Source organism: Myotis lucifugus, unplaced genomic scaffold (assembly GCF_000147115.1).
Source record: "Myotis lucifugus unplaced genomic scaffold, Myoluc2.0 scaffold_0, whole genome shotgun sequence".
Taxonomy (NCBI): domain Eukaryota; kingdom Metazoa; phylum Chordata; class Mammalia; order Chiroptera; family Vespertilionidae; genus Myotis; species Myotis lucifugus.
The window spans coordinates 15,480,708-15,504,979 of NW_005871048.1; the positions used below are offsets into that span (position 1 = coordinate 15,480,708).

Below are 24,272 nucleotides of genomic sequence, written 5' to 3' on the forward strand. Positions count from 1 at the left end.
CAGCTCACATGGACCCGCTCAGCTTCATGTCTTGGGTTACTCTCCTCTTCACCTTTGTCCTGGAGTATGTGGAATCTTACCACAATCTGCTCCTCCTCATTGACTTAGGACCCACGGGCACTGTACCACGTTGTTCTGAAAGGTTCCTAGATTCTAATCTCAAACGTGATCCCACACCCAGATGTGAAACCCACCTCCATCCCATCTGCCACTTGCCTTTGAAAACTATCTTTTCTAACTATAACTGGGCTAAAGAAGGAGCAATTCATTCACAAAGGCCCTCACTACTCCACCTTACCACTCAAAATGTCTTAATATATTTTGGGTACAAAATAAGTTTTAAGAACACTCTAGAGGGCCATGTACGTGATAAGATTTATCTTTTATTAGATATCTTATATTACATGTTCCCAAAAAGATATAAAATCTTCCAAGAGAAAATATCAAAACCTATTGATTCCAAGGTAAGCAACATAAAATGAAAGCGAAGATTTCCTTCCAGACAAAAGGATGTGAAAACATTTCGGCACAAGTACAACAAAGACATGGGAAGGTAATTACAATGTTTTACAACACACTTTACAGCATTTTATTTTAGCCAGTATTTGTAGAAAATAAGGATGCTGAATTCTCAAACACTGCAGTTAAAGTCCCAAATTAAAATTTCCAAAAAAATAAAAAAGATAGGAGAAAGTAATGAACTACTTGGTCAACTGAACATCTGTTATAACTGTAATAAAACCTAGGCACACAAATATGCCACTGAGATCACAATTGAAATGTATGGTTTTTAGTATACGCTGGAGACACTGATGATTTAATCAGTTCTTGATCACAGCCCAAAGCAAAAGCATCCCCTCTTCATTTCCCTGATAACTTGCTTGTTAAAGAAAATTTCTGCTTTACCTGTGAGCAGTTAGTGGCAATACACACTGAATAAGACCTGACTGACATGGGACAGACCAACCTTAAACAACCAGAAGTGGCAAAACCACTGTTATTGCATCAAGATATGTTATTTCAACTGATCAGAATTCCCAGACCACAGTGAACTCCCATAGGAAGATTCTACATTTAAGATGCAATGAAAATATTGATCTTATTCCTGGAACTTGCTCTGACAATTCTAAGGTCTGTAACGAGCAAGTCCACAAAAAGGAAGTTTTTGTTTCTTTTTTAGTCGTCTATTCCCCCCAAACCAGGAAGGAAACTTACAGTACATGTTTATTGCATGAAACTACTCCCTTTTAATATCTTTATCACCACCAGTAGTGTTTCCTTAATTACTAAAGGTGGAAGAAGTGTATGAATTTAACATAACAATAATCTTAGGAGCTGTATCTTGATGAAAAATCCAGATGATAATTAGACTACCTGGTGAAACAGAAATTAGGTTTTAATTTCTCTAAAAAGATGCTGGAATAACAGGAGGTAAATGGAAGTTTAAAGTCAGACAATAATCTATTAGTTTAACACAAAGAGCACTTTCAGAAATGAAGATACTCAATCCTTTTTATATTAAAACTGAATAGTTTAAATGTTGCTTTTATTTTAATATTAAGTTAACAATGACCCCAAATAAATTTTATAAAAAGTATTGTAGTGGCCCACGGGCTCAGAACTTCAATTGGAGGTTAGCGCACACATACAAAAGTGTGGAATTCAGTGAACAGACATATTCTTGAATATGATAAGTCATGAAGAGCTACATATAATTGGGTTTCCAAACGAGGTCTATTTTAAAGCATTCTCTCTTCAATGTGGTTAACTCCTCTGAAGTGGAAACTGGGCGTGGACTTTGCACATTACAGAATCCTTGCTTCAAGTTGCAGTCTCCTTGGCAGCAGCATATTTTAATTAAGTATATTTTCCCCTTGTTTTGTTTTCTGAGATTTCAGTACATTCAAATAGTCAAAATGTTTAGAGTAAATCACCACAAATTTAATGCAACAGATCAGAATGTGGCCAGCATTGTCAGGCAAAAATTTTACAATTTATGTGTCATAGAAAGTACCCACGCTCTCTTCTGCCCCAACCTCCCCCCTTCCCTAAACGGTAATATGGACACTAAAAGATTTAACAAGACTTATACAAAAATAAGGCACATTCATTTTGATATGGTATTTTTAAAATAGAAAACCCCTTCTCAGAACATCTGTATTCAAATGAGCTGTGTAAAAAGACACCTTGTGGTACCTAAAATAGGTTATGGTACCTATGGAATTGCTTCTTCTATTTTAGTGACAATGTAATAAATTGCACCTATCCCACATTGTCAAGTAATGAAAATATGCCTCTTTTTCTACTACTGAATGATTCAAAATCGGATATTTCTGGAAATATTTTACAAAGGATAGGCAGGGAAGGGTTAAGTGGTACATTAGAAAAAAGTGTGAAAATCAACTACATATACCATAAGGGTTGATGAATTGCACTTTTCCACATATTTCAACACAAGAACATTTTCTAATGCATATGAATGTTTACAACCATTTTGGCCATTAGCTATTACCCACCAGCTTTTTATTCCATTTTGATAAAAGTGGGCATTTTTGTAAAATTATCAAAGGACCAGCAACATGAAGACTCGTAACAATCTCTTCACAACCCCCAACACAGATATAATTAGTTAGTATTTAACCTGAGATACAATCTGTTGAGAGGTTCTCTTCAGACATTTCTTTGTTTGTTGCATCAATTCATACAGACGGTAGTAGTTGATGAAAGAAACTTAAAAAAACACACAAAAAAACCCAAACTGGTTGTAGCATGGCTTTTTTTTCTTATGTAATGGTTAAACACAAAACACAGAATTCATGTCCTCACAGTAGCCAGAAGCTTAAATAATGTGCTTCTTATTGCACGTTAAATTAAGAAGTGTAGATAAGCCAATGCTTCACAGTCCAAATTTGAAAGCCAGATTCACCTCAACTGGATTCGAAATGTGCTGATTTCCATGGGCCTCAAGTTGATCTCACTTATATTTCGGACGTCTGGAGGTGAATGCATCAAGGACAACGATGAAGGTACGAGATTTGCAACAGTAAATTTGTTAAAAAGTTTCTGTATCAATATCTAAAAAGTAAATGATAAAATGTGCATATTTAGATCATTTTTGAAGAAAGATTAGCAACACAGCTCTATAATCAGTGAAAAATAGTATAAGACAGAGTAAAACAGTTTATTTCTTTATTTCAGAGTGAGAAGAAGGGGGAGAGGGGTAGAGAGATAGAAACATCAATGATGAGAGAGAATCATATATTGTCTGCCTCCTGCACACCCCTCACTAGGGACCGAGACTGCAACCCAGGCATGTGCCCTGACCAGGAATCGAATCAGTGACCTCTTGATTCATGGGTCAATGCTCAACCACTGAGCCCCACCAGGCCAGGCTAAAACAGTATGTTTGAACTTCCTTTTAAGTAAAAGAATGAGGAAGGGAGGGAGATTAAATATACCTCTGCAGGCTTGAACATACAGACCACCCCTGGGAGAAACACAGGAAAGTGGGAACCAGGAGAGGTCAACCTGGGCTATACTCCTTTATTGTACAGCCTGAGAACTTACCATGTGAGGGGCCCCTTTTCAATAAAAATTAGGGACATCTATGGGCCAGGGAGCTTTAAAACACTTAACACAAGTGGCTCTAACCATTTTTCCTGTTCCAACAGAGCTGAGACAGGAGACGAACCTGCCACAAGGAGGGCTCATCATGTCAATGAGTCCCATTTATAGGGTATAGGGTGGGGAGGCTGCATGAATATGTCTGGATCCTACAGCTCCCATAAGACTCACAGCCTTAATGTTCAAATACAAATGCTCACAACCAAGTATGCTTATATCAACAATAAGGTAGGTAGAGGTACAAATATAATAAAGAGAAATAAAGATATCAGTGCTTTTTTAGTACCAACTCCACGAAGGGTGAGGTAAACGAAATGGAGAAAGAAGCTTATCTGCATAGATTTAGGTCCCCTACCGCATCTCTCTTCTTCTCACTATGTACATGCTAATTTGTAAGGTTTGGAACCAAATCTGTTGAGTCAGGTCTACAGGGTTTATGTGTGAGGTTTTGGAGAAGAGCTGGTTTGGTTGCACTGCTGGGTGGGGCAGACCTGTCTGTGTACTAGAACCATCCTTACTGTGTTCCCAGAGTTACTTACAACCTTCTCAGAGACACAAGCAGAAGACTGAAGTTTTTCTTTCTTCCAGGGAGAGGTTTGATGGAACTGTGAGCAAGACCAACTTAAAGAGAAATAAAAAATCCAGCAGTGGTCAGCCTGAGGATGTTTGGCCTTCACAGTGAGGACTCGCATGCCAATCTGGCTTCATCAGAAGATCTAGACCAGCATGTTTCCATGGGGAAACAACTGATGCAAGCTGAGGATAGTTGCCTTGGGGGCGGTGGCTGAATTCTCCCACTGGCCACACTCTCATTGCTCCTTGTTGCCTTTCCTACTGCTCCCCCAATTCACTTAAGCTATTATAAAGCTGTGTCGGCCACCACAGAACTTGGGTTTGCCATCCCTGAACTAGATCAGCGGTCGCCAATCTTTCAGACCTCACGGAAACCAGTGGTCCACGGACCACTGGTTGGCGACCACTGAACTAGATCATGCATGAGTATACCCAAGAAAGCAGAAAATATGGTGGCGAGGTAATCTGAAGATGTTTTGCAGGTAAGAAATGGAGAGCCTAAGAATCAATGAGAACATTCAAATATACACACGTTCCGGCTGTGCATTTTCATGTTGACAAGGAGAGGAGACTGAAGGTTGAGAAAGTGCTTTCTTAAGATGTGGAGACTTGAGCTAATTTGTAGCTGAGAGTAAAAAATCAATGAAGAAGCAATGAAACATTATCTTATTGTCAGGATTATTGCAGAATGTAAGGATTTGAAAGCACAACTAACTTGACAAACAAAAATCTTTCAGCTCACCTTCCCCTGGGTAGTGGAACAAAGCAGCCCCGTGTCTCTGTTGGAGAAGCGGCAATCAAAGCCCTTCCTGTGGAGGATCAAGGCCGCCTCATCGGATTGCTTGCCATCCACCTGCAAAGGAGCAGAGTGCCAACATGCCACAAGTGACATCAAAACAGTCACTACTGCACACTCACCGCCTTTTTGTTAGCATCCCCAACACAAAGGCTCATTTTATTTAGTAGCGAAGCCAGGCAACTGCATTTCCCCTTAGGTTCCACCTGCACTGAGCCTGTCCGCCTCCCCCAAGGAGTCAGGTGGTATTATGTTCTTCGTTCCTTATTAAGTCATCTCATGTCTTGGTTTCCTCACAGTCCTTGAGGACTTTGGTTTCCTTTTGTGCACTTATTACATACTGTTTTATCAGTTTTTCTCAAAGCACTTCACTTTTATTTATTTTTAACATATACATCAGCTGAATAAAGTTCTTGATAAAATTTTTAATGTGTACCTGAATTTAGTCCTTATCTGGTTACTGAATGATGATGTAAACTCCATCTTAAAACTGAAACATGCTTCATTACTGAATACTAATTTTTGCTAATTGCATTAAAACATTTTAAATCTTTAATGTATTGGTTCATTATTTTTATATAAAAGACACTTGAATTAGTTATGTTTATCACTTGCTAGGCCAACCACATTTATTAGGTTGCTGTATCATTTAAATTCACCTTACAGAAGCTATTTTCCTATGCAGACGAAAAGAGAAATATTAAACATGACAAGTCAGCTACAGAGCTCAGTACAGGCACACCTCATTTTATTGGGCTTTGCTTTTACTGTGCTTCGCAGATACTGTGTTTTACAAATTGAAGGTTTGTGGCTACCCTGCATTGAGCAAGTCTATTGATGTCATTTTCCCGACAGCCTTTGCTCACTTCGTGTCTCTGTTACATTTTGGTAATCTTCACAATATTTCAAACTTTTTTGTTATTATATTTGTTGTGGTGATCTGTGATCTTTGATGTCACTAGGGCAAGACCTTCCACCAACAGAAAGATTATGACTCACTGAAGGTTCAGATATTGGTAAGCAGTTTTTAGTGAAAAAGTATTTTTCTAATTAAGCTTTGTACATTTTTTAGACACAAGCTATTGCACATTTAATAGACTACAGTATAGTGTAAGCATATTTTTGTATGCACTAGGAAACAAAAAATCTCATGTGATTTGCTTTATTGTGATATTCACTTTATTGTGGTGGCCTGCAACCAAACCTGTAATATCCCTGAAGTAAAATGTCTTGCATCCATTTAAATAATAATGCCATGAGTGGTTCAGGTCTTTGAATTTTAAATTACACTTATCTTAATAAATTTTATGTTTTCTTAAGTGGAAATATGTTTATGATAATAAACAAAATGAATTAAAACTCCTTTGAAATATGAAGAAATGCGCAGTGATTCAAATGGAGTTGTGGCTGCCTACCTCTGACACTGTGATGAAAATGATCCTTTTTTTCTTCTGTGGCCACAGATACACATATGCCAAGTTCTTGATCATCCTCACTAGGGGATAAGATTTTTAATGTGCTATAGGACATCTTTTCTGACTAGCTGCCAGCATTCCCACCACTGATTTGATTTTAATGTGCCTGAACAATTTAAAGCTGTCCTCACCTCAGATTCTTGGCTGGAATAACCTGTTTTATGACATTTCACACTGGTATTTTGCAGTGGTACTGCTAAGATTTTGTTTGAAGGGAGAGAAAAAAGTCATTTAAGGAATTCTGAGTCATTTCAGGACCACATAATACATATAGCAAGTTTAAATCATAGGATAAAGATTTCTAATAAAATTTCTATAAATTTCACACAGTCTTAAAATAGCATGAAAACAGTACAGATGAAAACACATCATTTACAATAAACATAAGAGCTGCAGGAGAATAACAAAGAGAACTCTGTCATGTGCCAGTGTGAAACCTTGGAATAGGCACATCAGTTCCTCATCTCCAATAAAACAGAGACCACGCATGTCTCCCTCCTTCACAGAGTCACAGTGTAGGTTAACCCGTTAAAAATACCATGTAGTCACACTGTGTGCGCCAGGAGAGAAAACAGATTTTAAAAGACCTGTTTTTACATTCATTAACATATAAGTAATATCTGGACCTAGGAAAAGAAGAGAAGAGTGAGGGGAAGAAAATTCACAAATTTTGAAACAGTGCCATGCACTATGCCGGGTGAGCTACAAACTAAATGTCTTTATAAAATAGTTCTGATTACAACTGCAGCTGAATCCATCCAGGAAGGCTTGGATGATCGAGTTACACAGAGGAAAATCCATTACAGAACTTATTCAGGGGATAAAGCAACATGAGGCTCCTAGACTAAGTAGGGGCTGTGAGCTTCTCCACCAATGGGGTGGAGTGTGGAGGTAGGAGGTCTGCTTGCAGAATGAAGCCATCAGGCTTAGAGAAAGCTGGACTAGAGGCAAGTGTTGGTTCCACCATGAATCTGTTAAGTGACTGCATATATCATTTAACCTCTGAAATTCCAAGAACTAGTTAGACTTGTGAAGAGTCCCTTTGAGGATCAAGGGCCAACTACAGTGACAATAACAGGAACTGTTGCAGTGTCAGACTCTGCAGAAAGCTTTTCATGGATTATTTCATCTTATAACCTTTGAAGTAGTTGAGATGGTATACAAGTTTGCATTAAAATGTAAATGTATAGGAATATCCCTATCACAAAGAATCCTCTCTATACTTAATAGTAATTATCTCTAATGACTCTACATTGGCCTTTCATGGATCTTTTCCCATATATAGTTGGTGGGTGTTCCATTATTACTGAGTAAACAAGAGAAATAAGTCAGCATATTCCCCAACATACTCCACATTATCACTCCCTGTCTGGCCCCATGCAAGAGGCAGGATAAGGTTCTGGGTAGGGAACTGGAGTCAGAGATGCAGAGCTATGCCTCCCAGCACCACCAACTACTGGCGGTGTGACCTCAAAAAATTACCTACCATCTCCAGGTCAGTTTCCTCTCCTATAAGACAAGATACAGTACTGCTACCTTCACAGCGTTGTTAGAGCTAAATAACATTCAAGTAAATACTCAGCATAAAGCTTGGCATAGAGACAATGTTAGCTATGTTCTTTTGAAGAACCTGAGAAACCCTATCTAATAAAGAGGGAATATGCTCATTGACCCTCATGCTGTTGCAAAGATGGCAGCACCCACAGCCAATAAGGAGGGAATATGCTAATTGACTGTCCCACCCTCAAAGATAGCAGCACCCACAGCCAATAAGGAGGTAATATGCTAATTGACTGCCACACCCTCAAAGATGGCAGCGCCCACAGCCACAAGATGGCAGCGCCAGTCCCCTCAGCCCCGCCAGGGCGGCAGGCACAGCCACTCTGCCTGCCTACCTCCGGAGACCCCCAGTCCCCTCAGCCCCCCAGCTGCTCAGGGCCAGCCTGAGGTACAGGCAAGTCTCGGATGTCAGCTGCCCAGCCGTCCAGGCCCAGCCCAAGGCATAGGCAAGCCTCGAATGGCAGATGCACAGCCGCCCAGGGCCACCCGAGGCTCAGGTAACCAGTGCCAGCTGAGGCTAGCACTGCTGGCAGTGGCAGCAGCATAGGTGTTATGGAGTGTCGCCTTCCCCTGATCGCCAGGTCACCTCCAGCCCCTAAGGGCTCCTGTATTGTGAGAGGGGACAGGCCGGGCTGAGGGATCTCCCCCTCCAGTGCATGAATTTTCATGCACCAGACCTCTAGTTATTAATAAAATGTACAAGGAATACAAGTAAAATAGCATCAAGATTTACTTTGGCGCCCTGACCGGTTTGGCTCAGTGGATAGAGCGTCGGCCTGCAGACTGAAGGGTCCCAGGTTCGATTCTGGTCAAGGGCATGTACCTTGGTTGCGAACACATCCCCAGTAGGAGGTGTGCAGGAGGCAGCTGATCGATGTTTCTCTCTCATTGATGTTTCTCACTCTCTATCCCTCTCCCTTCTTCTCTGTAAAAAATCAATAAAATATATTTTAAAAAAAGATTTACTTTGGCAATAAACATCAGCTTTCTCTAATTTTTAAAAAATATGCCAGCATCTTCACTTCATTATTAGTAACAATCACAACTGCTCATAACTATCACAATTAAGAACCTTCATTTGTCTGCCGAACCGGTTTGGCTCAGTGGATAGAGCGTCGGCCTGTGGACTCAAGGGTCCCAGGTTCGATTCCGGTCAAGGGCATGTACCTTGGTTGTGGGCACATCCCCCCTGGGGGGCGTGCAGGAGGCAGCTAGTCGATTTCTCTCATCGATGTTTCTAACTCTCTATCCCTCTCCCTTCTTCTCTGTAAAAAATCAATAAAATATATTTTTAAAAAAAGAACCCTCATTTGTCAAACATTTGGTGCTTCCTTGTGCCTGCTGCTGTTCTAAATGCTCTACAAACATCAACTCATTTAATCCTCAGAATGTCTCTAAGGTGGGTTCTATACTGCCACACTATAGATGACAAAACTGAGACTCAGAGAATGAAGTGACTTGCTCTATGTCACCCAGATGGCAAGTAGAGGGGGTGCACTCAAACCCAGGCAGTTTGACTCCAAAGTCTGTGCTTCTAACAGCTTCATTCTCCTGCCTCTGCTCTAGCTGTGAATTGGTGCTCACAGATGCCAGCGAGGAGGGGAAAAGGGAGAACCACCTTTAACATAACGTGACAAAAAGCTTTAAACTAAAGGGGATTGCCCTCTGATTTGAGGCTGTTAACAGAGAGGATTCAACTAATAAATCCAGCAGAGATAAAACCATGATTTATCAAAACATATAAATTCAGAAAGTAAACTTTAGAAATTATAATTTCTAACCATCCACAGCCTACCCATCCATTCATTCATCCTATTTTAAGCAGAATTTAAAGCCATTCTGAAAATTACACATGCATATTACAGTCTTGCATAAGAATATAGGCAAATACTCCTCTACTGAAGTGGTAAGAGCTCAAAATGTGAGAGTTATGCAATTCCTGGCTCACACCAAAAGAAACTTAATTTGCTTATTAGTAACTAGAGGCCCGGTGCATGCATTTGTGCACTGGTGGGGTCCCTTGGCCTGGCCTGTGCCCTCTCGCAATTCGGGACCCCTTGGAGGATATCAGATAGCTGGTTTCGGCCCAATTCCCGCAGGCCCGATCCAGACAGGAGGAAGCCCGATCCTGTAAATTGAGCATCTGTCCCCTGGTGGTCAGTGCGCATCATAGAGACCAGTCGACCGGTCGTTCAGTTTCTTGGGCCTTTATATATATAGATGTGAGGTTCACAAACCAGTAAATTCCTGGAGACCACAGTAAACATATGTATACACTTTTTTTCTAAGGATGAGAGGGGCTATAAATTTGACCTATTCTCCAGGAGGAATGTGACCCCACCCTCCTCACAGGATGTGTAAGGTGTACATAAATTCAGGGATGCCTAAACACCTGGTGAAAAAATTTCTCCAACCCGCTCACATACTTTGAAAATGCCTAACAACACTCATATTTCAGTGCATTCTGACAGCTGGAAAGGTTAGAAAACTGCACACTGTGTTATATGTCCTGAGACAGGAAATAACTAGTAGAAATTCATTTTCCAGGGTACTTATTAAAATGTTCAGTAACAGTTATCCTGTTTTGATTAACAAGATGACATGACAGAAAGGGGAAGGTGAATGGTAGTTCTTAGATATGTATAACAAAGAGAATTTTCCCCCACAATTTTCACCTTTCCAGAAGCTAGGGAGATCAATAAAGCACCAATCAATGCTTATAAGGCAAAATAATAAAGTAAAAACTTACAACTGCCTCTTATAAGAAAGGGGTGGTGTAAATAAGTTAGGAGAGAAAATCTTATTCAATAGGTGGTGTTGATGTTGAAATGAATGGTTAAATATTTGCAAGAAACAGTTAAGCACAAATCAAAAGAAATTCCACAGAGAGTAAATTACACATGCACATGACAGTGTATATGTAGTTACAGATATAAATATATACATATGTAAATAAAAATATAGTTAAACATGGAAGCAGTGGGAATAATCTGAAAAAACAATAGTGGAATCACATATTGTTCATGGCAGACTGGCCCTGTGAAGCCTAGCTCAACAGCTCAGCCACCTCTCTCTTGTCCCCAGGATGTCAGCACCTGTAATTCTAGCCAACCAAACCCATGATGTTCTTTCAGCATATTCTCGACCAAGACTTCTTTCTCCCTTAATCATTACCCTTTCCTGATGACATGCCTTTCCCGTTTAGTGCACCTGAGTGGCACTCCTGTTACTCAGTTTTCAAACTTTTACAGAAACTTTAATATTTGAAGCTCCTGATAGTGCAAGAAAAGGGGGTGACAAAAAGAAGAGAGTTGGAGGTGGGACCTACCGGATGAGAAGACTAACTGTTAAGTTCCTAGACAGTGGCTAGAACAGGCTGGGAGCACATATATAATTTAGAAAAGCAAGACAGGCTTATATAAAACCACAAACTCATTACCAATAACTTGGAGGAAGAGATATAGTAACTCTTAAAAAGTCAAATACTGCCTCTGGGGCAACATCCAGCATTTGGATTCAGACCAGGGGTGTGTCCGGATTCTAACACTTACTGAGGGGGTAGTTTTATTTGAATCATCTAACCATTTATCATTTAATCTCTCTGGCCTTTAGTTTCTCAATCTGAGAGTTTTAAAGAATTACTAAGTCCTGGTCTCTCTACGCCAGCCTAATTTTGTAGGGTAAATTTTTAAAAGTCTCTTTTTCTAAAATTTCCCTAGTGTGATCTGGACACAGCGACTCTGAGGACTGGTAGTAGGAAATGAACCACCTCGGTGGGTTAGCACACCTCCAGCCCGCACCACACCTCTCTGACTGTTGCTGGAGCCCATGACTTCTTTTTCCATGAGGAGTAAGGGAGACCAACTGAGGTGCAGAACTAAAGAACCTTGAGACAGTGGCCAAGGGAATGGGGAAGCAGGTTTGTCCTTACCACCTTTCTGATGAAGGAGAGAAGGCAGGAACAGAGACATGCCCTTAATGATCCAAGGTGGTCCTCAGATGGGTTTATCATGGAAATACTATGAGGTGGTGGCAAAGAAAATGCCTACTCAGATACAAGCCATATAGACCTCTGGTCTTGCTTGGAACCCAACCTGTAGGCTGATCCTTGAATAATGTGGCTATGAACTGTGTGGGTCCACTTATACACAGATTTTGTTCAACTGAGCCACTCAATCTGACTGACTTGCACATTCACACCCACACTGTTCAAGGATCAACTGACAGTTGGGAATCTGCATATTTGAAGGGCCGATGTAGGTTACATGTGTATTTTCCACTGCATGGGTCAAGGTTGGCGCCCCTAATCCCTGTGTTGTTTAAGGGTCAATTGTATTTGTATTTCAGTAGGAAAAATGCACTGCAATCTCCAAATGAACAATTTATTATTATACATTTGGAGCTGACAGCACACAAAAACAGGAACATAATCCCAAATGTATAGGTCAGGTTTCTGAATTTATTGAGTCATTTGTGTTTTTTCTTTTAGTATAACCATGGAATTAGCCTTGACATATTTTAAGCACCAAGCTTTCTTCAAGTCAATACTATCAGCTTTCTTCAATGATTATCTTCCTATTATCAGAGTTTAGGGGACAGAGAACAAGTCTTTAAAGAAGTGACTTTGAATGGACCAATCAATCCCTTCGGGTTACTAGAGAGCTTAACCAAACATTAGAAATTTGCACTAAGAGTCAAAGGCTAATATAAAAACTGGCAAGAATCAATATGATAATGCAAAATAGCCCCAAGTATTTAGCCCTGATCATGTACCAGCATAGTAGTTATCACTAGGCATTAATATTTTGGTCTTTATTTTTCTGGTTAAATATCTACATTGTTAAATTGCTTTCTATTCCCTCTGCTAAAACTCTAGTTTGCACCTGAGTTGGCATATCCTGTGGCAACATCAGGATAACATTGTATATGTTCACAAAGCACTTCTGTTTTCGAAGGCTTTCACAGCATTATTTCATTTGTTTCTCACAACAGACCTGAAGCAGACATATCTAATAGCAGCCTCATTTCATAAGTGGTAGCTGAGTCAGCAGTCACTCAGCCAGCAAATAGGGAAGGTGGCACACTTGTCCAAAGGTAGAAAGAACAATGGGAGCCAGGTGGCTAGTGAGTGGAAGCCAGACTGTAGAAGGCCTGAAGGCTTAAGGGTTGAACCAATTTGGTGGGTAATGAGGTTTTCATCTGGGAAGTGATTAGATTTGTATGACAAGAAGGTAGCAGGAAGAATGAAAGGAGCAGGTGATCACTAAAAACAGGTGATCTGAAAAACAAGTGCCAGCCTTGGACTGTAGAGCAGTGATGGCAAACCTTTTGAGCTCGGCGTGTCAGCATTTTGAAAAACCCTAACTTAACTCTGGTGCCGTGTCACATATAGAAATTTTTTGATATTTGCAACCATAGTAAAACAAAGATTTATATTTTTGATATTTATTTTATATATTTAAATGCCATTTAACGAAGAAAAATCAACCAAAAAAATGAGTTTGCGTGTCACCTCTGACATGCGTGTCATAGGTTCGCCATCACTGCTGTAGAGGGTAATTCACTCACTCTAGTCAGCTGGAGCTGCTTACAAACAACAATCACTTTCAAAAAACTTTGGGAATGGGTCATCTAGTGGTAAGAAAAAGTAGCCACTATGAGCCCCAGAAGTCCTCGGATCCTTCAGGCTGCTATGGTCCTTTACCATCTATGCTCAGAGAGGGCAATAAGGGGCCCTTCTCTCTATTCTTTTGTTCCTTTAGTCCATGAAATAATAACAGGCTACCTCAGGGAAGCAATCCGTCTCTGGTGTGTTCTTTCCATGAGTTGAAAAGTAGACCCACAAAAACTATAGCAGAATCCTAGAAAGAATACTCACAAGATTCGCTCATTCAACAAACTGTTACTGAGCCCCTATTATGTGCAGGTACTGTTCCAGGCAAGAGGAGACAATAAGGGATCAATGAAAAGCACAGCTCTCATGGAGCCTCCATTATGACCACACCTTTGTGTTTCAGGCCTTCATACTTGCTCTTAACTCTGGCTGGACCACTTTCCCCCCAAAATCCTCATTGAGTCTCTTATTCCCTGACCTCTTTCATATTTTTTCTCAGTATCACCATTTCTGTGAGACCCTCTCCAACCACCCTACTCAAAATTGCATCACCTTCTTACACTTGCCATTCCTTGCTTTTTTTCCTCCATAACATTTATTACAATCTAACATATTATAAGTTTCTCTTATTTTTTCTTCCTTAATTATTTTTTTCTCCCATTAGAATCTAAACTCCAATTGGCAGGGGATTTTGTCTTTTTTGTTCATGACAATATCCCTGATTCTTTTAGCAGTAACTGGCACCTGGCAGGCATGAAGGTAAGCCGACAAGTTCACTCAGGGATCAAACAGCTGTGGCATGCAGAGGCATGCACCCACTTGTATTCATTATTACAAACTATATGTACTTTCCCATACAGTCAGGTGTAAGTTCTTTATCTTGAGCATATAATTTTAAAAGCCATAACCATCCAACTTTGTAGGCATTTATCCTTACTATATTTGGTTTTAGTGGTTTGTTCTGAAACTAAACATTTTCCGCCTCTTATGTTGTCTTCAAACATGAACATTCTTTTCTTTTCATATTCAGGCCATTACTATTTTCAGCTAAGTATATGTCAATTCACAATATCAGCACAGCTCCACAAAACATAAAAGTGATGCCAAATGTCTAAGCTTTATTCTTTTCAAATGCAATTTCTGATTTTATTTCTCCATTTCTCCTAAATAGTTAGTTTCTCAATTCAAAGGTTTGGGTTGCAATGATTTTCAGGAAAAAGATACAAAAGGTAAAAAGCCTCTGATATGGAATTAATTAAACACTATGCTCTTTACTTCTCTAACTCCCCAGAAACACTGGCTAACAATGAGAAATGAATGCAAAATGCCAGGATGGCTGATCTTAACACCTGGTTCTCCCACCTACAAATTATGTGACTCAAGACAGCTCTAGCTTCCTATCCATAAAAAGAAGAAAATGATGTTATTCTCTGACCTACTCACCACAAAGAACTTTTCTGAGAATGGAATAAATTAGTATTGCAGTATGCTTCAAACTATAGAGAAGCAATTGTTAAGCCCTTTTCATCTCATGGAACACATAAACTACTAAAATTCTGCAGCACACCAAAAAATATATTTTTGCTGATCTGACCAAAAAAATAGGCATAATTTTGATTTTGATTTTTTCACACTGGACGACTATTGTGTCAATTTTTTGACAATCTAAGGAACAAGAGGTCAGTGTCCCCAACTAAATAGTTAGATATTGAATGTTTTAAAAATTCTTGAGGCACACTGGTTGAAAATTGATGCTATAGAGCAATACCCAAATGAAAGGTATAATGATTTTGCCTAAAGGTGAAGCCCTCTTAATCATTTCTTGAAGCACAGTAAAACTTAAGAGTATTTTTTCTTCTTCCCATCCCCTTATATCAGGTATATTACAAATATTATACCTAATGTAAGATTTTGATAGATTTTGGGACATACCTTTGATTGTATTGTCCTCAGATTAAGCAAATGAATGTCACAAGGCAGAGATGACAGTAGTGGGGAGAATTCACCCAGCAGCTGAAGGGTGGGCACGGGGCTCTTCTCTGTCATTGTAAAGACAGGGTGATTCAGGAAAGAAGAAGTTATGTGGCTAAGAAGGGAAGGATAACTGACTGCCTTCTTTTCTTCCTCCTATCAAAAAAAAAACAAACCACAAAAATTCTTAAGAGTTACATATTTGCAGTTTTCATGTTACTAACTGAATTATCTGGTAGGATTTAAATAGAAAGGAAATATAAAAATATATAAATACTTTGATTTTATTAATAACAGCTATAGAAAATGCATAGCAGATTACCAAGTTCAGTCCTAAGCAATAAAAGAAAACGAAGTGTCCACTTAACTCACATGTTAGAAATATATTTTTTTCTGTTGCTTTAATACTAAAAACCCTGAAAACGTTTCCCACAAACATTTTAGGACAGGTATAACATTTTACAGAAATTCTTTCCCAACATACCACAAAACTCTTAAAGTAAATGGACTGGGATGCTCATATATCTTACATGTCATCAAATGTTATCTCTTTCCCCTCAGGTTTACCCATCATATTCTCATGATTTCATCTGTACACTTAACTAGATCAAAGTCATGTGTTGATACAAAGCTATGTTTCACAAATGTTACCAGTGATAGGACTTAAAAACTCTCAAAATAAATAAGGGTTTTAAATAACACAGGTGGCATATCTAGATCATCTGTTCTCTTTAAATTGGGTAAATCACTGTCAATTGCTTCACTCTATTCCCCAAACTGGAACTGTTACATATGTTATGTAACACTTATCACACATTTATATGATACACAATTATTCAGTATAATTAAAAATACTTTGGTCTTTGCTATGGTATATACTTGTTGACAAGCATTTTCAGCATGTTCTAACATTATATAAGTCTGCCAGGACGGGGACATACATATGGTAGATGACACACAATTAATTAAATCAATGACTAAGCAGAACCATCACCAATGATGCGTAAGGTGTAAAAGCAGACAGAAATGCACTAAAAAGAGAAAATTTATGTAGAAAGATCTTTTGTTCACCAGTGACATTGGAGGTAAATTTAAATTTGTATCATATTTCTAAAATGGCTATTTCACTGATATCTTCTGATGTTACATCCTTTTTCAAATGAAAGGCTTGGCTACTTATCTGTGTGAAAAGGTAGGATTTATAGAAGATACAGAGCTTAAAATTCAGAATGTCAGATTAGCATTGAACAGAGGGTGTTAGTGAAGAGTGACAAGCATCGTGTCTGTAGCAAACTGTAGATGTCATTACAATTTAGATCAGGGAGAGAGAAAAAAAGATTTTTAAAGGCAGCAGAGAGACACACAATATTAAGATACTGACAAAAAATATGAGGTCTGAAAGAGTTGTAAAAAATGTATCCATTCCACATTTTTTAAGGAAAGATTAAGTAAAGCATATAAAATATTATTCTCCAACAATATTGAAATTTAATGCAGCTTGTAAAATAATATGAACAGAGAAGGAACATTTTCAATAAGACACTTTAAATGTGGTCCAAGATCAAAGAACTTCACAATGTAGGTCAGGATGGCTGACAAAATCACCTTTGAGTAATAGAGATAAAAGATTGTGACAGAAAGGAAAACACCTGCCTTATCAGATTCAGGAGCCATTAAGTTCATTTTAGGTCAAGAAACACTCAGAAAAAGCTCTCTGACTTTGTTCTATGCACTTGGAAAAATCCCTGGACACCATAGTGAGAAGACGCGGGACTTCTTGATGGATTATCTATACACACAGTAATGTGCATATTTACCTTTCCTTTGGTGTGCACATTAACACCAAATCAGTTCACCTAACCCTCAGTGTTTCCCCCCTAATTGATCATACACAGGAATGGCTTGGGGAGCTTTTAAAAAGCACAGATCCCCAGGCAGGGTTGGGGCCTGGAAAGGTGAAGCTTAATGCCACTCCTTTCCAGGTAAATCTCATGTAGTCGGTCCCACACTGCTCTGTGGACCTGTGCTGAGAACTGCCACCCCAGACAGACACCCTTCCAACTTTCTAGAAGAAATAGAATGCCCCCTGGAACCAAAAGTATAAGCCTCACCTTTTTAACTAGTTTTGGATTAAAAAAACACACACAGGATACAGACTCCAAAACATATTCATGAAAAGTCTCATCAAAGAAACAATGTCATGAATTTAAGTACTCTGAAAATTCAAGAACTGTACCATTTATAGTTCTAAGCAAGATAAGGCAGGAGAATTTAGAGAAGAGAGTGAGTTCAGTGCCATAAGAGCACCATGGACAATGATACGGCTGGAAGCCGGTTGGGTGGGGCCTTCTCACAGAAGTCTCCACCATCCACACACTCTCATAACATATTCACAATGACAGGTGGCTCACAAAGATATTTAACTGTTGAACTACCATTATTTGGATTCATTTCCTAGACAGGCAATCTTTTCACAGTAATGCTTATGATAAACCCAAAGTTTATAAACCATGTTCAAGTGTTTGTGCTATAAATGAATTCCTCAGCCTTGTATGTAGTAACTAATACACTATTATAAACATTACTAGGGGCCCAGTGCATGAATTTGTGCACCTTGAAAGGACCTGTGGGCTATGAGGCTGCGGTAGGCATCCCTGCCTGGCCACTCCCACCATAGCCCCTGGTCCCCTGTCTGCCAGCAGCCCTGCTCTCGCTGCCGCTGCTCCCACACTCAGAGTGATTGGGGCTGGCGCTGTCAGCGGGTGTGAGCGGCAGCTGCTGCCTCGATCGCCCCTCAGGAGCAGGGGGAGGTGAAGAAGCCCTCAGGGGCGATTGGGGCCGGCAGTTGTTACTCGCACCTGCTGACAGCACTGAGTGATCGGGACCAGCGCTGGGCACTGGCAGTGGGTGCAAGCTCCGGGTGGGACTGCAGCACGCAGGAGCAAAGAATTTTCAGTAACCACCAGAGCCTTGCCCTAATGACAGTGACCGGCACCCCACCTTGGTCTGGCGCCCCCCGATCACCTGTTCCACCATCCCGCCATGGCCGACACCTGCCATGTTCCTCACGCACCCTGTGGTGGTCAGTGCACATCATAGCAACCAGTTGTTCGGTCGTTTGGTCTATTTGCATATTAGAGTCATATATATATATATATATATATATATATATGTTTGTTTTCTTGTTGGTTGGAAGGCTTCAGACTATACAAGTCTAGTTTTCTCCTTGCAACATGTGTGAAATTAAAATATTTTTTTTAGCACATTCTGATCCAAACCACACCAAGTTGAGATCATCTACACTGGGTTCTAGCTCTTATTTCCTAAGCCAAACTTCTTGTCAGGCTCCTTGCTGCCCTTCATTAAGCCCACTCATGTTACCTAATCCCTAAACACCAAAGGTTTCCATTCCACTTACTTCCAAACACCTTTGATTATTCAGTATGAGAGATTGTTTTTTAGTCACCTTTGATTATTCAGTATGATCTGACATAGTGAGAACTTGATAATGTTTGTTGAACTTCATTTATTAATTTAATAAGCAAATGCAATATAAATAAATCAGAGAAAAATATTAGAGGGGAGGAAGTAAAAAGACAGAGGGAAATAGAAGAATGAAAATATATAGAATCTAAAGATTGAGAGATAAAGTATCATATAGCAGAACTGAAGTTTGGTAGTTTGTGGGTCTAATTTGCCTATAGAAATGTTTTGGGAGGTCAGCATGGTGTTAAAAAGTTGTTTGTTTTTCAGGCAACTCTCAATAATAGAAAAAAAATCCAGGAGATTTCACATTAAAATAGTAAAAAATGATAGTAACAAAAACTCCCCCAAAACTATTAACTGTTTTTTTAACCCCAAACACAGGAACTTCAAGTCATACTGGGCTTCAGGTTCCCACGTGAAAACAATCAGTTGGAGCCGAGTTGTGGCTTCCAGGTGGACTATGTGTCATGTTCCCCACAGATCCGCTGGCTGCCTAACTTGAGCCCTTGCCCTTAAACCTGACCAACCTCTCTCATGCCATCACTCTCCTGAGCCCTGTAAGTATTTGAGTTTTTCAACTGATCTCTCCTAACTCCCTTTCCTTATATGTAAAGAATTGATATCCAGAGGTAAAATGATACAACTGTAACCCTTGAATACCTTCAGTACTTATAAGTCCAGCTCAATGCCCAGTTTACCATACCAGTTGCCAGCAGGACTATGGTGGGAGTAAGGGTCAAAGAAATAAATCAGACATGGTCAGTGCCAAAGAGATAATTCCCATGTTTCACTTCTGCTGACCGTTGAGTATCATTACCATTGGAGTAACCCTGGATGAATAGAAGTGAGTCCTGTTCGCCAGGGTTCCACAGAGAGGACTGTTCCAGTCCTTATTATCACTGCCTCTCTGTGGAATTACTCCAATGAGGCTCTGACAGGGTCAGCCTTCCCATTAAAATGCCTTCCTGCCCAGACTGTCTCCCCACCTCAGTTTCTACCATCAATTTTTAAGAATTTAAGACCTGAGAAAATAAAAACACTTTTTAGAAAATTTATGCATATGTAACCCTTCTTTATCAAATGTCTTTTTAATCAAACTCACTAGAAATTAAAATGTATTTTCTCTTCTCTAGTTCATTTTTAATTTAAAAGAATCTATTGATTTAAGCCTAAGAACTTATACCTGAGCAAAAGAAAAATTTAACCAACATAGGATTACAAAAACATTGGATCAAATTTAAATCAATTAGTCTCTAAGTTTTGAATGGGAATAAAAAAATTATTTAACTTGTAAGTGAAAGCTTTATAGGTCTGACATGAAAATTCTTATTGCCATAGTTAACAGTTTTGCAAATTAGTGTCTATATAGAAAGAAAAATCATAAAAGCCAGAAACATTTTCAGGAGAAAAAGACAATAGCTGCCAGTACTCCAACATATTTCCTATGCAGTTTTAGTCTTAAAACTAAGCTATTGTCAGTAGTTGATTTAAACCTTGAGTTCCAAGAACTGGTATAAATCTTGACATCTAAAATGGATATTAAAATCTTTTTTCTGAAAAATTCTAGATATTGGAAGAATTCTTTGCTTTAATTAGATGTTGATATTTCATTCAATGGACTAGGTTTTTACTGATAGAATGCTTACCAAAGGCAGAGGCCCTGTGGGGCACATGAAAATGAAGTAGATAAGCTCCTGGAATTTAGTAGGGGGAGTAGAACAAGCATACAGTGACAGGAAGTAAGCAGTAACTGCGATAAACACAGTGGCACAGTGTGTAGTCACAGCTCACTCATTCATACGATATATACTGGGTGCTTCCTCTGCTAGGAACAGCCTAGATTACAGGGGTGGGCAAACTTTTTGACTCGAGGGCCACAATGGGTTCTTAAACTGGACCGGAGGGCCGGAACAAAAGCATGGATGGAGTGTTTGTGTGAAGTAATATAAATTCAAAGTAAACATCATTACATAAAAGGGTACGGTCTTTTTTTTTTTTTAGTTTTATTCATTTCAAACGGGCCGGATCCGGCCCGCGGGCCTTAGTTTGCCCACGGCTGGCCTAGAAGCAGAGAGAGACATAGCCTCTACTTTCAGGGAGTGTACTGTCCAAAGGAAAAGAAAGACAACAAAGTGGAAAGTCACAACATGCACACATGAAGGAGACATGCCCAGATCTGAGGGAGCATAGAAGGTGATTGGACCTGCTCAAGCAGAAGCAGTTGACAAAATGAGCTCTGATCTGAAATAGAACTAAGAGTCCCCTGGGCAAAGAGGACGAAAAACACGCATAAGGTGCTGTGGGGGTATGGTGCATGGAAAGTACTGAGGACTGAAAGGAAACCAGTGGGCTCAGAGCAGAAATAGCGAAAGTCACACCAAATGAGAAGAGGGGATAGGCAGGGCCCATATATGAGGGCCTCTGTAGGCTTTGGTATGGTTTTGGCTTTTATACTGAGAGCAATAAGAAGCCATCAGAGGGCTTTAGCAGTGAGGCAATGAAGTTAGCTTTTGTTTTCTTGTTGTTTTGTAAATTAAATTTATTGGGGTGACATTGGTCAACATGATCATATAGGTTTCAGGTGTGGGTTTCTATATCATAAGATCTGTATATTGTACCATGTGCCCACCACCCAAAGTCAAATCTTCTCCCATCACCATATATTAGGACCCTTCTCACCCCAGCTCCTTCCCTCTGGCAACCACCACACTGCTGTTTGTGCTCATGAGTTTTAGCTTTAGTTTTGAAAAAAAAAAAATCCCAAAACAAAAACATTATGCTTCCTGGATTAAGAAAAAACAGCAGAAAAGAGAGCAGCAGTGTGGATGCACAGGCTAGATCCAGGAAATGCATGATGTTAGTTGAGATTAGGGTGGTTGAAGTAAACAAGTTTATAGATTTGAAATATTTAGTCAATGAGATAGCCAAGCACTGGTGATCACTATTGTGAGAAAGGGCTGGTGAGGGATAAATGTCTGAGAGATGACTCCTAGGTGGTTGGCACTGGATGGAAGGTGGTGCTCATCACCAAGAGAGGGAACATTGAGAAGGGTCAGGTTTGAGAAGGGAGATCATGAGAGTAATTTTCAATATGTTGAGTTTCAGGTGCTGTTACAAATGTAGAAAGAAATAACAGGAAACAACTAGACAGATGGAATATGTATTTGTGGGTTCCATATGCCAGGGGTGGTCACCAAAGCCAGGGGAGTAGGAGAGGTTGCAGAGGGAAAACAAAAAGGAAAGGGAGGCCTGGGGCCAAGCCTTGAGAGCTCTGATTAGCTCTTGAGAACTAAAGAACTATAAGAATTATAGAGAAAGAACTGCCCAAGAGAAAGGAAACAATCCTACTTAGTGTGGTGCCATGGAAGCCCTGGCTGGACAGTGTTTTAAGAAATGACAATGGTCAGTGTCCAATGCTGCTGAACGGTGAAGTAAGTGAACTGATCAGATAGTGCATCATCTAGATACACTCTGCTGCATCTAGTGACATTGGCAAGAGTGAATGATAGAGGCTAACGCCAGATTCAAATAAATTAAGTGTGAGAAGAAAGTGATAAAATAAACTTAACTTATAAACTCTGACTCAAGATGGTAGGGGAGATAGGAAATGAGATTTGGAAATGAGAATCTGAGTGAGGGCTGTTTTCTGTTTTAAGTTTTAATGGGAGAAAATAAAGAGTGTTTAAAAGCGAACAGAAAGGATTTCCTGTGAGGGACAGGGGAAGGTAAAGAGGGAGAATAACTAGTAACAGGATCTTGAGGAGGGAGATTAAGCCAAGTTCCAAGGACAAGCAGAGGCACTGGCCTAAGAGGAGAGGAAGGTAAATGTCTCTACTGTAACATGAGGAAAGAAAGAAAGGGTGGGAGTTGATGCTTGGTATCTAGAATAGCGAGCATTGTTGAATGGCTCTCTATAAAGTATACAGTGAAGTCACTGGCTGAAATAGTGGAAGATTTGAAATGGTGAGTGCAGAAAGAGAAAAAGAGGAGTAAAAAGACCATCTCAAGGGCCACTTGAGCTGATAATTAGTAATTTATGAAGGACTCTGAGGTACTTTATTGGCATTTGAAGAAGCATATTGTCAGATTGGTTTATATCCAACTGATCTTTGGCCAGACATGGAATGTTGGACTTTTACTTCAAAGAATGAAAACTGAACAAGAAGACAGACAAGTAAATCCATTTTCAATTGATGAGTTTAGGACTAAAATAAGTACGCTAAGGTTTCAAATCCATTTTACTAATCAAACTTCAGCTAAATATGTTACTAAGCTCTATTCCTTAGCACACACTTTCAAAATAATTTCAGGAAATTTCACCAAAACTGATTTCTTAACCTTACTTTATATTTACATAATAAGAAAAAAATTAAAATGACCTAAATGCAAATCTTACATTATGTGTGTGTGTGTGTGTGTGTGTGTGTATAAAACTGAAGTTCTCTTTCTTGTGAATATAGGCTAAATCTATTTTAAACATATCACTATATTGAAAATTGTAAAAAATAAAAAAGTGGAAAGTTACAATTTCAAATTGTGGATGACACATCATTTTTCCCCTACCATATTCACGACAGTTCTTTTTTCTAGTAGTATTCGAAATAAATTAGCTGTAATCTTGTTGTCATGGACACCTTGCTCAAGCCCACGATTATCATCTTGCATGAGTCTTCGATCCATGATAACTTCAATCTGACCTACGAAAAAACAAATGAAAAAATTGGCCAGGGTTATTTAATACAAACATCTAGTGAGGAACATGTAAGTACAGGCATGGTCTTGATTCAAGTTTCTCCTTTAGTCAAGGAGACAAATCTATACAACTTTTTCTCAATAATGGCTTAAGGTAGCCAGTATAAAAACATGATTATATTCCTACTTTTATTCATTAATGTCTAGTAAAATCTGATAAGAAATTTAAAAACAGATAAAAATTAAAACTTTAAGTATTAATATAAAATTCAAAAATTAATCTAAAGAGTAAATTAAGCCTCCAAAATTTTTGGTGTCACCATCTGGAATTTAAAAATGTTTATGGGGCTCATTACAAAATCACAGCACACAGGGAGTAGTAAAACAAATACAGATGGGTAGGATCTAACTAGGACTTGAAATATTTAGGTTACTTGATATGTGTTGATCTCTGAAGAAGCCCTGGGATTTGGTAACTACT

General features: G+C 39.2%; 1 protein-coding gene across 3 annotated transcripts in view; it reads right to left on the minus strand.

The window, feature by feature from the left end:
- Nucleotides 1–363: 363 nt before the first annotated feature.
- MAN2A1 (mannosidase alpha class 2A member 1) overlaps nucleotides 364–24,272 on the minus strand; it is a 154,218-nt gene continuing 130,309 nt past the window's right edge. For 2 of the 3 annotated variants that reach the window (XM_023749139.1, XM_023749184.1), the window contains 5 exons: nucleotides 23,663–23,796; nucleotides 15,575–15,769; nucleotides 4,940–5,050; nucleotides 4,730–4,822; nucleotides 364–3,075 (listed from right to left, as the gene is read on the minus strand). In XM_023749139.1, coding sequence (XP_023604907.1) covers nucleotides 2,923–3,075; nucleotides 4,730–4,822; nucleotides 4,940–5,050; nucleotides 15,575–15,769; nucleotides 23,663–23,796 — 686 coding nt within the window. In that variant the 3' untranslated portion in view covers nucleotides 364–2,922. The remainder of the gene's footprint in view (nucleotides 3,076–4,729; nucleotides 4,823–4,939; nucleotides 5,051–15,574; nucleotides 15,770–23,662; nucleotides 23,797–24,272) is intronic. The other variant, XM_023749158.1, reaches the window with a different exon arrangement.